The 1,698-nt window shown below is 40.2% G+C and overlaps 1 protein-coding gene across 1 annotated transcript; it reads left to right on the top strand.

Moving 5' to 3' along the window:
* Positions 1 to 579: 579 nt before the first annotated feature.
* On the top strand, positions 580 to 1,466 carry LOC139720258 (ATP-binding cassette sub-family C member 10-like). The gene is made up of 2 exons (XM_071631622.1): positions 580 to 820; positions 1,104 to 1,466. Exons 1-2 carry the CDS (start codon positions 584 to 586, stop codon positions 1,314 to 1,316), a joined length of 450 nt encoding a protein of 149 aa, XP_071487723.1. The 5' UTR covers positions 580 to 583; the 3' UTR covers positions 1,317 to 1,466.
* Positions 1,467 to 1,698: the final 232 nt, after the last annotated feature.

Genomic DNA, 1,698 nt, shown 5'->3' with positions numbered 1-1,698 from the left:
AATAACTTTTGAAAGGATAGTGCTACTGCTTTGAAAGTTGGCATTAATTATGGACATAATGTGTTAATAAGGCATATTTAATTTCGATTTAATCTGATAATCCCTTCACTGTTGTTACTCTGGTGGTTTACTTCCTGTTTTTTGTCCCATTCATCGCACAGACAGCACGGTTTGGGAAAGATTAAGCGCTTGAATAGACACTGTACTTCAGAGCCTCTTTTCTCAGTTCACACTTTTTGTGAGTTTGTGCTTTCTTTCCAATATTTAGATAGATTAGGAGAGTCCATTTGATTTGAGTTATACATCATTTTAAAGCTCAAAGTCTGCTCTTTCAGAATACGGTCTTAACTAAAAATTCATGTCTGGCGACTTTTTGTTTGTTTTGAGGTGCAGGGTCACATATTTACTATGAATATTGATGAATTTACTCTCATCATTTTAAAATCATGAGTGCACATAAATGTCCTGGTTTGGGGTATGTCTTTCTTATTGCAAAAAAAAAATCAAGTATAGTTACAAGTATACAGAGTTCACGTGCAATTAAATTAATTTGATTTAATCCTTCCATCCCGACAGGTCCCGAATGGCTACAATTCCCCAGGATCCATTCCTCTTCAGTGGCACAGTGAAAGAGAACCTTGACCCTTTTGGTCGTTTCACTGACCAACAGCTCTGGTCGGTACTGGAGAAGTGCCACCTTGCGGACGTGGTTAAGCGCATGGGGGACTTGACGGCCGAGGTTGGTGAGGGGGGCAAGGTCTTTTCTAGCGGTGAGAGACAGCTGCTCTGTCTGGCCAGAGCCATGCTGACCAAAGCAAAGGTGAGACTAAATTCTCTTGAAAGTTACTTAGGGTCTTATTTCAGTTGAATCCATTTGAATACCTTTTTTTAATTCGGCCCATAGAATATCTTACAATGATACATCAGCAAACAATAAAGAATAGGCAACTTCAAAATACAGTGATTGGTCTGAAAATGAAGCGAAAATGACACTGATTGTGTTTTTCTTTTGGTTTTATACTTTGGCCATCTTTAAAGGGGTGGGTTGATATCTGACAGACAGAATTGACAGAAATATTTGGTCTTGTGAAATGTACCAACAGGTTTTGTGCATCGACGAGGCAACGGCCAGTGTTGACATGGAAACGGACAAACACATGCAGAGGGCCATCCGAGAGGAGTTCAAGGAGAGCACTGTATTGACCATCGCTCACCGCATCGACACCATCGCCGATAGCGACCGCATCCTGGTCATGAATGAAGGGAGAGTCGTCGAGTTTGGTGAACCCAGCATCATCACCTCCACCTCTGAATAAATGCCTCCACGCTACCCAGCAATCAGTTACAATCATTCAGGCTTTTCGAAAAGACTGAAAGTAGTAAGCTCTGTTGGTGCCTGCTCAAAAGATTCAATTTTTTCCTCAGTGGCCATAGTTCTATAGATGTTTGCGTACTGATTGAAATTTCAGATTCTGATTCAGATTCAGATTCATTTATTGTCCATTTACGACATTTTTTGTTGTTAGCACATGGGCATACACATAGGAATATCTACATACATGTATATACATACATTTGTAGCGGATCACATGAATTATATTATAGAAACCCAATTCATCTGAAGCATGTCTCTTTAATAGTGTAGTAGCGCTCTTGCAAACATATCCCTTCAGTATAATTGCGACTCTACGGTCTGCG

Source organism: Diadema antillarum, unplaced genomic scaffold (assembly GCF_040938485.1).
Source record: "Diadema antillarum isolate AM-2024a unplaced genomic scaffold, OU_Dant_1.0 scf00000125, whole genome shotgun sequence".
NCBI lineage: Eukaryota > Metazoa > Echinodermata > Echinoidea > Diadematoida > Diadematidae > Diadema > Diadema antillarum.
Note: the sequence above shows the minus strand (reverse complement) of the source record. Positions and strands in the feature narration are given on the sequence as shown.

Excerpts from the sequence above, each read along its gene's own strand:
- LOC139720258 (XM_071631622.1), top strand. The coding sequence starts at position 584 with ATGGCTACAATTCCCCAGGATCCATTCCTCTTCAGTGGCACAGTGAAA. Across the intron at positions 821-1,103 it reads CCATGCTGACCAAAGCAAAG|GTTTTGTGCATCGACGAGGC; the intron begins GTGAGACTAAAT and ends ATGTACCAACAG.